Below are 12,100 nucleotides of genomic sequence, written 5' to 3'. Positions count from 1 at the left end.
CTAGTTGCGGCGAGCGGGGGCTACTTTTCGTTGTGGTGCGTGGGCTTCTCATTGCGGTGGCTTCTCTTGTTGCGGAGCATGAGCTCTAGGCGCGTGGGCTTCAGTAGTTGTGGCACGTGGGCTCAGTAGCTGAGGCTCAGGCTCTAGAGCGCAGGCTCAGTAGTTGTGGCACACGGGCTTAGTTGCTCCGTGGCATGTGGGATCTTCTGGGACCAGGGCTTGAACCTGTGTCCCTTGCATTGGCAGGCAGATGCTTGATCACTGCGCCACCAGGGAAGTCCCCAAAACATTATATGTTAATATCGTTTGTAGACAACTCTGAGTTACACAGATTGATGGCAAATCTCAGAAAAATAAAAAGGAAGTTTTAAAATAACTTGTGTGACCATTTTTGAAAAGTTCTTCTTTGATACCACTTTTGTTAGATGTTTTAAATTCTGGGAAAAGTACCTTTTTTTTTTTTTGCCTTTAAATTTATTTTATTTATTTATTTTTGGCTGCATTGGGTCTTCGTTGCTGTGCGCGGGCTTTCTCTAGTTGCGGTGAGCAGGGGCTACTCTTCATAGCGGTGCGCGGGTTTCTCATTGTGGTGGCTTTTCTTGTGAAGCATGGGTTCTAGGCGTGTAGGCTTCAGTAGTTGTGGCTCACGGGCTCAGTACTTGTGGCTTGTGGGCTCTAGAGAGCAGGGTCAGTAGTTGTGGCGCACGGGCTTACTTGCTCCGTGGCCTGTGGGATCTTCCCAAACAAGGGCTCGAACCTGTGTCCCCTGCACTGCATTGGCAGGCAGATTCTTAACCACAGCGTCCCCAGGGAAGCCCAGGAAAAGTACCTTTTAAAGTAGAACAAATTAACTTAAAATACTAAGCCCCCAGCTCGGTTACATTTATCTTTTTTGGCTTTTTTTTTTTTTTTAATTTATTTATTTTTTTGGCTGTGTCAGGTCTTAGTTGCGGCAGGCGGGATCTTTCGTTGTGGCCCGTGAGCTTCTCTCTGGTTGTGGTGTGGGGGCTTCAGGGCCTATAGGCTCTGTAGTTGTGGTGCGCGGGCTCCAGAGCATGTGGGCTCTGTAGCTTGCGGCATGCAGGCTCTCTAGTTGAGGCGCGCAAGCTCAGTAGTTGTGGCGTGCGGGCTTAGTTGCCCTGCAGCATGTGGGATCTTAGTTCCCTGACCGGGGATCGAACTTGTGTCCCCTGCATTGTAAGGCACATTCTTTACCACTGGACCACGAGGGAAGTCCCTTTAGTGGAATTTTGATCATTCAGGTTACTAGTTCTGATTGTTCATGATCTTTATTTTTCGTGTTTTTCAGGAACCAAACAACAGGAAATTGTTGTTTCCCGGGGAAAGATCTTGGAGCTGCTTCGCCCTGACCCCAACACCGGCAAAGTACACACTCTACTAACTGTGGAAGTATTTGGTGTCATCCGGTCACTCATGGCCTTTAGGTTGACAGGTGGCACAAAAGACTACATTGTGGTTGGTAGTGACTCAGGTCGGATTGTTATTCTGGAATACCAGCCATCTAAGAATATGTTTGAGAAAATTCACCAAGAAACCTTTGGCAAGAGTGGATGCCGCCGCATTGTTCCTGGCCAGTTCTTAGCTGTGGATCCCAAAGGGCGAGCTGTTATGATTAGTGAGTGACTTACTCTGTTGACTTTTTGACTCTTAAAGAAGCTCAGTTCAGGATAACAGTGCTGTGATCTTGATAGTGTGCCAAGAAATCACTCAGCTGGGTAAAGTTTGGATCATTTTGGATGTTTAAAGTTTAAAGTTGCTTTTCCTTTTAAAACAATGGGAGAAGTTTTAACACACCTTTTCTACTTCTTATCTAGTTGGAAATGGGTGTTTTTCCATTTCTTTAAGTGTAGCAAAAAGGCTACACTGTAAGATTTTAAATTATTAGACAATGAATATGGTTGCTTTCATCACCCTGAAGTGATGATTCACATTCATGTCTCTTCTCTGATAAATATCTTGAAGAAAATTCTGTGTATCTGATCAGGCTTCCAGAGGGCAACCTTCTTTGACCAGTCACAAAATCATTAGATCTAATTCAGAGAATAAAGCTGGCAATTCTATGAATTATTGTTTAGTTTGTCATAAAAATTTTTGAAGAGTTAGTGGGATATTAAGATCCCTATTAGGAAGGAGGGGGGTAAAATTATGCTCTTGTCTATTTTAGCAAAATCCTAAAGCATGCATACGCTTGTAGAGTTAGTACTGGCTATTAACGATCTTTCAGAAAATAATTGTGACGTGAATCTAGCTGTTCTGTAGCCTCTGGTTTCATTATCTGGAGTATTTCTATGTTTTGTCTCCTTCAACAGGCGCCATTGAGAAACAGAAATTGGTGTATATCTTGAACAGAGATGCTGCAGCCCGGCTTACCATTTCATCTCCACTGGAGGCCCACAAAGCGAACACTTTAGTGTATCATGTGGTCGGAGTAGATGTGGGATTTGAAAATCCAATGTTTGCTTGTCTGGAAATGGATTATGAGGTGATGGTGGTGGGGGGGTCTCAATCTCTCTACCCACCTTTTCCTTCCCCTCCCTTCTCCCCGTCTCCCTCCTTTGGGTTTCTTCCACTCACCTTGGTGCCTTCCTGAGATTGTTTTCTTCATTGTGCATTTCTTATATCTTACTTGCTCACAATTTTTTTTTTTCTATTCCAAATACCTTTCTGAAATACTTTGGAGTGTTTCAGAATTTACCTGATTTGAATAGTCTCCCTGTGGAAACAGGGTATTTATTGGGAAAAGCTCCCTGAAAAAGGAGGTGAAAGTGTATTGGGGATATTTTTTCACTGGGAGATAGTGAAAGATGGGGCATACCATTCTTTTGCTTGAGAGGAAGGCAGTATTTTCTAGTAGAGCTAACCCTGGTCTCAGAAATAGAAGACCTGGGCTCTTGCTTTCACTCTGCCATTACTTAGTGTGAACTTTGGCAAACCATTTGGCATCTGTGGACCTCTGCTTCCTCGTTTGTGAAATGGAGGAATCCTGATGCCCTTTCCAGCTATGTTTGTTTGTTTGTTTAAATAATTTTTATTGGAGTATAATTGATTTACAATGTTGTGTTAGTTTCAGGTGTACAGCAAAGTGAGTCAGTTATACATACGCATATATCCACTCTTTTTTACTTTCCAGTTTTAAAAGTTTGATTTTATGGTACTGATTAGTCTTCGTGCCACTGTTATTCTATAGGAAGCAGACAACGATCCAACTGGGGAAGCAGCGGCTAATACCCAGCAGACACTTACTTTCTATGAGTTAGACCTTGGTTTAAATCATGTGGTCCGAAAATACAGTGAACCTTTGGAGGAACATGGAAACTTCCTTATTACAGGTACTTTTCTCTTAGAGCTGCTCTGTACCATTTTGCTTAGTCCATTTTATGTTCAAACTTAGCACTGTTTGCTTAATATGATTTGGAAACTACAATCCATTTGTAGTAAACCTAAGTGCCTTGTCTATGTTTTGGCAAGGTTAGAAATTCATGTGGTGGTTAACTCTTATCCTCTAATGGGGGCAGGGAAGAAAAGAGAGCAGTCAGCTTAGAATATTGATTACTATTGGTTGCTCTGGTGTCTTGACTGTAGTCAATCTTTCACTCATTACAAAAATCAAAACCTGGCTTTGTGAAAAGACAAATGTAACTGTTACCAAAATTGATCCAAGAAGAAATTAAGAACCTGAATAGACCAGCATTTGTTAAAGAAATTGGAGCAATAATCCAAAGTTTCTTTCTCTCAGAAGGTCCAGAATTTTCAGGGACCTTAAATTTCTCCAGAGGTTAGAAAAAAGAATAAAAACTGTTGTACCACTTTATGAGCCTAATATAACTTCAGTACCAAAAATAGAGAAGGATAGTAATAAGGAAAATTTGCAGGCTGGTTATACTTGTGACTATGAGTGCAAAAACCTTAGATTTTAGCAAATCAGATCAACAGTGTTTTAGATGCACTGGAGCAAGGTATGATTTTTGTAGGAGCTCAAAGATGTTCACTATGAAGAATCAGTGTTGGTTTAATTCATATTAAAAGACTAAAGGAGGGCAACTGTGTTTGTGGTAATCTAAATTTCATCAGGCTTGAGTAAGACAGTGATCCAGTCCTTTCTATTTCAAGTCATTTGCACTTGAATTAATGTCTAAAGTGAAATATGTCAGTTGTTGGGGGAGGATTTTAGAGAAGAAAGATACAAAACAGTGCTTGTCTTTGAGCATTAAATCTTAGGAAGAGACCTCTTATGTATTAAGCAGAAGAATTTTAGAAAATAGATTGTATTTAATTACTTGCTGTAATGTATTATTGTACTTCTCATTTATGAGGGTTTCATTCATTAAAACAAATTTTTACTGAGCCTCTACAATCAGTATGTGCAAAATCAGTCTACTGGGCTCTGGGACTGCAGTGATGAAAAATTAGATGTGGTGTCTCCTTTTATGCAAGATTGAGTGTAGTTGTGAATATATGATAGTAGCAAAAAAATTGCCGGAGTGTGCCAGATGGTATGACAGCATGGAGGAGGGGTCCCTAACCTAGGGAAGGAAGGCAATGCGTCAGAGAAAGGTTTCAGAAGAAGTGCTCTCAGCTGAGAACTGAGGACTAGTTAGGAGTTAGCTAAGTGTAACGGGGGTTGAGGAGGAGTTTCTGTTATGGCCAAATGGAACAGAATGCACAAAAGACGAAATGCAGGAAAAAACATGGTTCATTGAAAGAACTGAAAGCTCATTGTGATTGGATCATTGGAGGTAAAGGGATGGGGTAGAGGTGGGAGGTAGCTACTGAGGGATTTTTTTTTTTCTTTTTTGCATTACGCAGGCCTCTCACTGTTGTGGCCTCTCCCGTTGTGGAGCACAGGCTCCGGACGCGCAGGCTTAGTGGCCATGGCTCACGGGCCCAGCCGCTCCGCGTCATGTGGGATCTTCCCGGACCGGGGCACGAACCCGCGTCCCCTGGATCGGCAGGCGGACTCTCAACCACTGCGCCACCAGGGAAGCCCTGAGGGATTTTTAAGCAGGAAAATAATGACATGTTTAAAGGTGAACGTTTTTAAAAGGTCACATGCTTTCATTTTGGTAATGGAATGGAAGATAATAAGCCAGGAGATTTGTCAGGAAGCTGTTTCACTAAACCAAGAGAGATTCGCAGCATGAGGACTGCTAAGGAGGTAGAATCAATAGGGCTGTGGGGGAGGGGAGAATTGAAGGATGACATTCTTGTTTTTGGTTTGGTCTGTTGGTCGATGACAGTGTTCTTTAAGGTAGAGAACCCAGGAGGTGGTTTGGGAAGGAACTCTGCACTTGTTTATGAATACGTTCATTTTTAAGCTGCTATGGAATATCCATGTGAGAGTGTCCAGTAGGCAGTTGGATTATAGGTCCGAACGTAAGAACTGAGTTCTGGGCTTGGAGCTAAACATTAAGATGCATTATCAGAGATCTGGACAGGCTGAGATTCCCCAAATGGTGCCCTATCCTTGTCTAGCATAACTATCATGGAAAAGAAACATTGAATGTTTATCACCTTCAGGCACACTGTACCTTCAAGTTGTGCTGAAGGAGGGAAAGAATTGAAGGCTAAATTGTAATTCATGGTTATGTCAAATCACTGCTGAGTTTCATTTTCTCTTGACAGTTCCAGGGGGGTCAGATGGTCCAAGTGGAGTGCTGATTTGCTCTGAAAACTACATCACCTATAAGAACTTTGGTGACCAACCAGATATCCGCTGTCCAATTCCCAGGAGACGGGTAAGGTCTTTGTTTGCCATAAGAGAAAATATATTTGTGTTTGTGAAATGAACTTAATTTTTGTAATTACAGTGTGTTCTCTTAATTTATCTATTAATCAAGTTTTAGTTTCTTTGTAAATGTTTTTAATAAAGCCAGTAAAATACCTTAACAAAAGCAAAACAAAATCTTTGAGAAAGGGAGTTAAAAGTCAACACAATTCTATGTTGTACACCTGAAACTAGCATAATACTGTAAGTCAATTGTACTTCAGTTAAAAAAAACCCAACACAGTTTTCATTCTCGAAGAACCTATGGAGATTATCAATTTGAAATTCCTGAAAGTTTCTAGTTTGAAGAATCCAGGTGTATTCATTGGAGATAAATTGTGTTTCATTCTCTCCCACCCCACCCCATTCCAACATACAGAAAAATCTAAAAGGAGAGAATGGTGAATTCCTGTATACCTTTCACTTAGATTCCCCAATTAATACTGCTTTGCTACATTTGCCTTTTCTTTCTTATGTATCTGCAAATTTTTTTAGGCAAAACCATTTGAAGATAGGTTGTATGACACTGCAAGAATTTCCTAAGATGTAGCTCCTAAGAAGGAAGAAATTTTCCTGCACTATCAGTATTGTGCCCAAGAAATTTACCATTTTTAGTAATACAATTATCTTTCCTACAGTTCTCTCATTGTATCCCCAAGATCCCTTATATCTACCTTTAGTCTCCTTTAATTTAGAATATTTCCTCTCACCTTTGTTTTTGTTTTTTTATGATACTGACTTTTTTTTTAAGAGTTTGGGTTAATTTTCTTGTAGTTTGTCTCATAGTCTTTTTCCTCATGATAACATCCATGTTATATTTTTGATAGAATTATTACTTAGGTGCTGATATATATTTCTCATTACATTACATTACGGGCACATAATGCTGATTTGATTCATTATTGGTAATGCTAAATTGACCACCTACTACTTCTCTTTGTTGTAAAGGTACCTTTTCCTTTTTGTAATTGGTGTGGAAACTAGTGAACTTTGAGACTGTGTAAATACTCTTTTCCCCTAAATCTTTTCACACAGTGGTTTTCCTCTCAATCAGTTACTACACTGGTGGTTGAAAATGGTGCTTTATTGCTTTTAATTTTAAGTTTACTATGGAAACCATTAAGCATACAATTGGGCCTCCATATCCGCAGGGTTCTCATGCATGGATATGGAGGGCTAACTATTCCTTGTACTGCCCCATTTTATATAAGGGATTTGAGCATCCGTGGATTTTGGTATCTGGCGGCTCCTTGAACCAATCCCCTGCAGATATCAAGGGATGATTGTGTATATAATGAACTTCTGTGTACCCAGCTTCAGCAGTTATCAACAGCACATGGGTAATCTTATTTGATGTCTGCTTCCTCAATTTCTCCTCTCACCGCAGATTATCTTTTTAATATTAATTTATAGGTGCTGAGGTTAAATCTTTTAGGACTTAGTTTATCTAGTACATGGTATCTGAGTAAGATTCTATCAATTTTAGAATATCTGGTAAGATTAGCAAGTTAAATTCTTGGTAAGGAGTGATAAGTGATTCCGCTTAGTTGATCAGTTTAGTTGATCCGTTTAGTTGACCTGACTGCCAGGTGCTGTACTTGGCTTTGGGGCTGCAAAGAAGTATAAAACATGTTTTGCCCTTGAACTTACTCTGAGAGAAATACAAAATGTTGGAAACATTAAAAAAGAAAACCAAAGTCCAGCCAAGGGGGAATGCCCTTTGGAAATAAGGGCTGATGATGATGCTTTGGATGGTATTGTCGTGAACATGTAACAGTCTTTTATTCACAGCCTGAAATGATGATTCTTTAAATTTCATGTCTCTTCTCTGACATTTTTCTCTGGAGGTAGTTCTTGCCTTATTGATCTGATTAGGCTGTAGAGTGGAATTGTGGCTTTTTTTTTTTTTTTTTAAACGTAAGCTTTATTATGTATTTATAGTAGACAAGAATTTTTGGTTATTGTGTTTTAGTCCTGTGACCGGCAGGCTGCTCTGGGTCAAAGCTTGCATGGAGAGGCTCCAGATGCCTCTAGGCCTTGGATGGCCCGTATGATCCTTGTCGGTAAAGTGTTGAATTCCAGAAAAGGAGTACTCATTTCCAAGATGTTGGTTGTGTATTTGACTTTGCTAGAATGACCTGGATGACCCTGAAAGAGGAATGATTTTTGTCTGCTCTGCCACCCATAAGACCAAGTCAATGTTCTTCTTTTTGGCCCAAACTGAGCAGGGAGATATCTTTAAGATCACTTTGGAGACAGATGAAGATATGGTAAGTAGACCATGGAGGGAGGGAAAAAAATGAAAAAAACCTATTTGTTGTGGTTAGTCTAGTTAATGAAACTTTCTAAAGTTTCATCCTAATTTTAATTAAGTAACCTTATTTTAAAAACTGATATGTGCATTTAAGGTTTACAGAGTGGTTTTATAAACCATTTGTTCATTACAACTACTCTCTGAAATAGAAAGGATAATTTACAAGTTAAAAAAATGGAAACAGAATGCCTTAAAAAGTGGTTGCCTAAGGTGTTAAAGCTTTTAAAGTTTGGAACTGGTACATGAATGTAGGTTTTCTCCCTCTGGTTAACAGATTTTTGGTCTGATGCCATATAATGTGAGAATGGGTAATGCCGTTTCTAGTGAATAACAAGAGAAAGTTCTCCATGTCTACTGAAAACTGGTAATATACATGATCTGTTACTTTTTTCATCCCATGGAGGAGTGCTGAACACTGGGCGATTTCTTAGATACCTGTTAAAAGAGCTCAGGAGGTGGCAAGTTTTTTTTGTAAAGGCCAGGTAGTGAACATTTTTGGCTTTTGTGGGCCATGTGGTCCCTGTCTCAACTACTTAGCTCTGCCATTGTGGCACAAAAGCAGCCGTAAGTACTGTGTAAACTGTGTGACTAGCCTGAGGGTTGTAGTTTGCCGACCCTGGTTTGGAAATGAAGGACAGTATTTTATTTGCTACTTTGCTTATTACACTACCTTATAATACTGGGCTGTTTTCCATGGCGTGGCTTCACTTGCCTACGCACTAGTATCTTTTTCTCTTTCCACTTCAGGTTACCGAGATCCGGCTCAAGTATTTTGATACTGTGCCTGTTGCTGCTGCCATGTGTGTGCTTAAAACAGGCTTCCTTTTCGTAGCATCAGAATTTGGAAACCAGTGAGTAATCCTTTTATTACTCGATTTCACCCTGGTTACTATAAAAGTTGGCAGAAGGGAGATGTAGTTTCAAGGCTGTGGAGCTTTTCCCAAGAATGTTTTAGTTTCTTCAGAACAAGTTTTGCTCTCTTTCCCCTTTTATATCTTTCTCTTGGTGACTTCCTCTACTTTAGTGGCTTCAATCAATACCTGTGGGTAGCTGCAAAAAAACAGCTTTAAAAGTGATCTCTTCTAAGCTTTTTGCTGGATATTTCAATGAATAAATATCTATTGAACTACTTAGTATTAAATATATGTTCCACAGACACTTCACTTGTATAAATCTGAAGTTGAAGCTCATCAGAACCCATAGCTTCCCAGCCACATCACCAACCCTTCCAACCTCACTTGTTTTTTTTACATTCTTTTTTTTAATATTCTTTTCCATTATGGTTTATCATAGGGTGTTGAATATAGTTCTGTGTGCTATGCAGTAGGACCTTGTTTATCCATTCTATATATAAAAGCCTATATCTGCTAACCCCAACCTCCTAATCCATCCCTCCCCCAACCCCTCCCCCTTGGCAACCACCAATCTGTTCTCTATGTCTGTGATTCTGTTTCTGTTTCATAGATAGGTTCATTTGTGTAATATTTTAGATTCCACATGTAAGTGATGTCGTATGGTATTTGTCTTTCTCCTTCTCACTGACTTCACTTAGTATGATAATCTCTAGTTGCATCCATGTTGCTGCAAATGGCATTATTTTGTTCTTTTTTTTTAAAGTTTTTATTGGAGTATAGTTGCTTTACAATGTTGTGTTAGTTTCTGCTGTACAGCAAAGTTAAGTAGCTATACATATATCCCCTCTTTTTTGGATTTCCTTCCCATTTAGGTCACCACAGAGCACTGAGTAGAGTTCCCTGTGCTCTACAGGTTCTCATTAATTATCTATTTTATACATAGTAGTGTATATATGTCAATCCCAATCCCCCAGTTCATCCTGCCTCCCTTCCCCCCCAGTATCCATATGTCCATTCTCTACATTTGTGTCTCTTATTTCTGCTGTACAAATAAGTTCATCTGTTTCATTTTTCTAGATTCCGCATATAAGTGGTATTATGCGATATTTTTCTCTGTCACTCTGTATGACAGTTTCTGGGTCTATCCACATCCCTGCAAATGGCACAGCTTCATTCCTTTTAATGGCGGAGTAATATTCCATTGTATATATGTACCATATTTTCTTTAACCATTTTTCTGTCAGTGGACATTTAGTTGGTTTCCATGTCTTGGCTATTGCCATTCTCAGTATTTCTGTTAATGTCTGATGGGGCAGCTCCAGCAACTTGAGTGTAAAGTCTCGATTTTGCTGTCCTCTACAACCTTCAGTTGAATGCCAAGTTGTTTTTACTTCTGTATCCCTTTTTTTTTGGTGCTAGTCTGAACTAGTTCCCTAGTTTGCTTATTGCAGTTCATTGTCTTTCCTGTAAAACTCGGCCTTTATAGAGTCATCTCATTAAGCATACAAGACACAACCCTGATGAAATTTCCCCATCCCGTGTTACAGTCTCTGATGGCTTTTCATTGACAAATGGCTTAAGTCTGAACCCTAGCCTTGAATTTAAGACCAGTATTGAAGACTCCAAATTGCTTATGAGATAAGCTGCCATGGTCTTGCTTTCTAGTTCAGGTTTTGCCAGTATGTGGTAAAGTGTGTGCAGATCACTTACCTAATGCTATTTCTTCGTAATGAAAATGAAGGTGTTGTCTAGAATTCTGCAATTCTATTCCAATTTTGCCTTGTCTCCAGTTCTCCCTTTCTTTAACTTGCCTTTTACTCTTCTTCATTGACTTTATTCCAGCTGTCATTTTATTACTCCTTTTCCCAGTTTATATACCTCTTTTGATGCATTTTTCATTTAGCCTGTTATTATGACTATTTTCATCCATTTCTAATTTTTTTAGTTTTTTTAACAAGGAATTTTCATTGTAGAAAAGTTAGGAAAGTTCATGTAAGCAAGTATGTCTCCTGTAATCCTTCCACCCAAAGATAACATTTTTTTTGTGTAGCCTTCCTGTGTGTGTATATATTTAAATGTTTCTACGGAATTGCAACTATGCACTATATATTGTTTTGTAACCTGCTTTTTTTTATACAGTAGTAAGTAATAAATATTTTTCTTTACCGATACGTACAGATCTTTTTTTGTTTTTGTTTTTGTTTTTGTTTTGCGGTACGCAGGCCTCTCACCGCTGTGGCCTCTCCCGCTGCGGAGCACAGGCTCCGGACGTGCAGGCTCAGCGGCCATGGCCCACGGGCCCAGCCGCTCCGCGGCATGTGGGATCCTCCCGGACCGGGGCACGAACCCGCGTCCCCTGCATCGGCAGGCGGACTCTCAACCACTGCACCACCAGGGAAGCCCTAGAGAAGACATTTTTAATGGCTACATAATATTTTATGGCTCTACCCCTTCTTGATGGATATTTAGGGTGTTTGTACTTCTGGTATTATAAACAGTGCTATAGGTTCTCTCACCTTCTGAGATGGCCCACACTCTGTCTGTGGAGTGTGTTTCTGTCTAAATAAATCCACTTCTTACCTATCAAAAAAAAAAAAAAACAAAACCAACAGTGTTATAGTGAACGTTGTAGGTGTATCTTTGCATGTTAGCTGAATAAAGCCATAGTTTAAATTTCTATATGCGGGATAAAATTTTGATAGGGAATGCCAAATTGTACTTCAAAAGATGACATCAGTTTACATTCCCACAAATGGTGTGTGAAATCTTTTTTCTTTTCATTACATGCAAAAGGGAGAGTTAATAAGCTCTTAAAAATCATTGAGTAAAAATGAGCAGTTCAGTCAATAGAAAAATGGGTGCAGGATTTGAGCATGCCTTTCATAGTAAAAGAAATACTAGTGGTCTATAAGTGTAATATGTAAAAAGATTTTCAAGCTAATTCATAATTGAAGGAATGCCAATGAAAACAAGGTGTTGGGCTTCCCTGCTGGTCCAGTGGTTAAGACTCTGCCTTCCACTGCAGGGGACTTGGGTTTGATCCCTGGTCTGGGAAGTTCCACGTGCCTCAAGGTGTGGCCAAAAAAAAGAAAAAGAAAACCACTTTGTTTGTTTTTTCACCTAGCCGATTGACAGACATTAAAAACT

At 39.6% G+C, this 12,100-nt stretch overlaps 1 protein-coding gene and 2 non-coding genes across 5 annotated transcripts in view; all 3 read left to right on the top strand.

Moving 5' to 3' along the window:
- Positions 1–12,100, top strand: part of SF3B3 (splicing factor 3b subunit 3) — a 51,513-nt gene that overhangs the window by 3,616 nt on the left and 35,797 nt on the right. For all 3 annotated transcript variants that reach the window (XM_022583228.2, XM_089902422.1, XM_022583229.2), the window contains exons 3-8: positions 1,310–1,636; positions 2,331–2,503; positions 3,209–3,350; positions 5,644–5,756; positions 7,918–8,055; positions 8,847–8,950. In XM_022583228.2, the coding sequence (XP_022438936.1) occupies positions 1,310–1,636; positions 2,331–2,503; positions 3,209–3,350; positions 5,644–5,756; positions 7,918–8,055; positions 8,847–8,950 (997 nt within the window). The remainder of the gene's footprint in view (positions 1–1,309; positions 1,637–2,330; positions 2,504–3,208; positions 3,351–5,643; positions 5,757–7,917; positions 8,056–8,846; positions 8,951–12,100) is intronic.
- Positions 1,930–2,009, top strand: LOC115802536 (small nucleolar RNA SNORD111). Its single transcript, XR_004022997.1, has one exon. It is a non-coding gene; the product is annotated as a small nucleolar RNA SNORD111 (small nucleolar RNA).
- LOC115802535 (small nucleolar RNA SNORD111) lies at positions 7,574–7,664 on the top strand. Its single transcript, XR_004022996.1, has one exon. It is a non-coding gene; the product is annotated as a small nucleolar RNA SNORD111 (small nucleolar RNA).

Source organism: Delphinapterus leucas, chromosome 20 (genome assembly GCF_059928025.1).
Source record: "Delphinapterus leucas isolate spDelLeu-1000000601 "Yukka" chromosome 20, BTC_Dleu_Yukka2, whole genome shotgun sequence".
NCBI lineage: Eukaryota > Metazoa > Chordata > Mammalia > Artiodactyla > Monodontidae > Delphinapterus > Delphinapterus leucas.
The sequence above is the reverse complement of the archived record's forward strand: the minus strand, read 5'-3'. Positions and strand labels throughout refer to the sequence as shown.